Source organism: Gossypium hirsutum, chromosome D09 (genome assembly GCF_007990345.1).
Source record: "Gossypium hirsutum isolate 1008001.06 chromosome D09, Gossypium_hirsutum_v2.1, whole genome shotgun sequence".
NCBI lineage: Eukaryota > Viridiplantae > Streptophyta > Magnoliopsida > Malvales > Malvaceae > Gossypium > Gossypium hirsutum.
The window spans coordinates 43589510-43592290 of record NC_053445.1 but is presented as its reverse complement, the minus strand read 5'-3'; the positions used below and the strand labels follow the sequence as shown (position 1 = coordinate 43592290).

Sequence of the window (2781 nt, the reverse complement as noted above, 5' to 3'; positions counted from 1 at the left end):
GTTATAACGTCATTGTTTCTGCACGAAGAATCCAGTGCATTCGTAATGAGACAATAGACTTGGCGATATCACTTAGAACTATGCCTGTTGGCAATGTATTATTAAATTTCATTAGAGACAATTCAAAGAACAGACAAATGACAGAACATGTTCTTTCTTGTCAACCAATTTATAAGTACGTAGATCATGCAATAGGAAAGCATTAAGCGCATGTAAAACAGCATAGATGGTTCCTTGCTTAAAGAACTTATAACCATTGTTGAAATAATCTATTGTGCAGTATTTCCATAAAAAGAAAGCAAGCATCAAATTGTTCCATCATGTTTCAAAATTTATATGTATCTTCCAAAGAATAAAACAAACAACAGTCTGGACACAGAAAATGAAGAACTATTAAGCTCAGATTTCTTTATACTATGAACATAATATTTAAATTATCTAGGAAAGAGAGAAAAAGAAGACGGTAGCAAAGTTGGGGAGTGCGGGGAAATGGAGAATAGTGGTACATATTAAACAAAAATCTTGCTCAAACTCTAGCAATTTCAACAGACTTTTGCAGGGCTTGAAGAAGACTTCTCATGATCCTTGGCTCACCAGGGGGAGACTGATCTTTTAATGGCCCATTTCTTATTGCTCGAAAGATTGGACCTGAATTATCTGTTGCTGGAAAGACTAAGCAATCTATATACACCAGGACTTCAGTCTTTCCATCTCCGACTGTAATAAAACCAAGTCTAGCTCCACCTGCTATTTTATCGATCTGTATGAACAAAAAGTGGAGAAGCATTAGGAGCTGTCAAATTTTACAGATACTAGTTAGAATTATCCAAAAACCATGATTACCTTCAAAGAACTTAAAATAAGAACATGCACCCAAGACTCAGGGAAAAAACAAGGTTAATATACCACTATGATAAAGTTAGATCCATAAATATAATGTGGTTCACCTAAAATCTTCCAGGTCTTGCAAAAACTTGGACATTGTGCAGCAGAGGAACAAATGAAGCACGAAGATAGAAACTAGATCTGTCTCATATCTAGCAAGAAACCTTCCCACCAAATTGAACAATTTAAAGGTGCAGGTCAAATTAAATAAGTCCTATGAAAATAAAAGCCATAAACTTTGATTCATATGCCATGGTCAATACAATCACTGCTGGAAAAGAAATCAAAGCATGCTTTTACAAAAAAGAAGAAGCTAGCTTTGACATGGGAATCAGGAATAACAAGTGGCATTGATTTTCAATCTTTTATTAGTGATGCACACATTTAATGTTCCTCTGAAACAGAGTTGAAGACAAGTCCTCTTAGCATTATGAGTAGACTGCATTAAGATATCAATTATTTCATCAACTTATGGAAACAACATAAAATTTTAACTAATGTCCTGTATCACCTTGGTTGATATTATCTATTTAGAATACAGGGTTTTGATGGATATGGATGGGCCTATGCCTAGTAACGAATACACAAAATCCTATTAACATGTGTGCTTGCCCAATTAGCGGTAAAAAAAGAAAACAACTTTAAGGTAACAAGAATACCAATGAAGCAATGACAAACCTTCAAAGGCACTGGAAGAGGCAGATTAGCTCCTTGGCAAAGACTGTTCGCCCACTGTTACAAAAACAAAGAAAAAGATAAAGACAAGAACCAAATACTCTGATAGAACAGGTTACTTTGCGGGAATTAGAGATATAAAGACGCCAGCTTAACGTATGAAAGCTCGTAGAATGCAATGATCACTGAAGGATTTTTTTTCCCTTTCTTTTTTCTATTATTATTGTGGTTAACACCTACAGGCTGTATGCTCTAGCGAACGGAGCTATTCAAGCATTGTTGACATTAGTGACATAAAATATACAAGTCCAAGAAAATGAAGAAATGCAAGTAGAGTACCTGAAACAACAAGGTTTCGAATCGCTGAATATCAGTATTGGAAGGCAATTTCATGGTACCAAGTGAGACTCCATTTTCTGGGTCATCAGCAGCTGGTGTAATGTCATCCTTTCCTGGGGAAGCCTTGCCCACTAACTTAACAATCAGGCTTCGGTGGCCGTAAAATCTACTCAGCTTCGACGACCCTTGCGTTTTGTCCTTGAGGAATAAAGCCGGTGATGGGGAAATACCCGTCGCCCTGGGTTTAGAGAGTTGCAGTGGTGGAATGGCGGAGGTGGTTGAGTGGAGAGGTTGCCTCAAAGCTCCGGCCATGAGAGAAGTTCAATAATAAGAAGAAGAAAGTGCCAAAGAGAACTTCAGATAAGAGGAATGATATTTTTCCAAGTAAAAGCAGGTGAGGTGGAGAGCAACTCAGCTCATTCTTGCATCACATGTCGTGTCACCATTTCATTTTCATTTTGTTTTGTGTGTTTTTTTTTAGATCCATCCATGCAACCGAGATGGTTGAAATCGGGTCGTATCGGCTCAGTAGAATTAAAAATTGATACATACATCAGTTTGGAGTCAAATAAAATCTCAGTTTAAATTGGAGTTTTATAATTTTAATCGATCGAATCAGACATTGATGATTTCATCGATTTGATATTAATTGCTCATAACGATATTTTTTTTTTTACATTTTAATCTTCTTTAATTTTATTTTGATAAATCATGAAGATTATTATCAGCTAATTAATGAGATCAAACGTGTTAGAATCAAGATAAGTAAAGATGAAATTGAAAACTCAATTCATTTTAAAAAATAAGATTTGATCTTTAAGAAGATCGCTCATTATGTTAATGCCTTGTTTAGGTCTGATAGAGAACTATACTTGTTCCATA

General features: G+C 35.6%; 1 protein-coding gene across 1 annotated transcript; it reads right to left on the bottom strand.

The window, feature by feature from the left end:
* Window positions 1-302: 302 nt before the first annotated feature.
* On the bottom strand, window positions 303-2426 carry LOC107929703 (uncharacterized). The gene is made up of 3 exons (XM_016861213.2): window positions 1900-2426; window positions 1564-1617; window positions 303-760 (listed from the first exon to the last, which is right to left on the bottom strand). Exons 1-3 carry the CDS (start codon window positions 2209-2211, stop codon window positions 527-529), a joined length of 600 nt encoding a protein of 199 aa, XP_016716702.1. The 5' UTR covers window positions 2212-2426; the 3' UTR covers window positions 303-526.
* Between the last annotated feature and the right edge of the window lie 355 nt (window positions 2427-2781).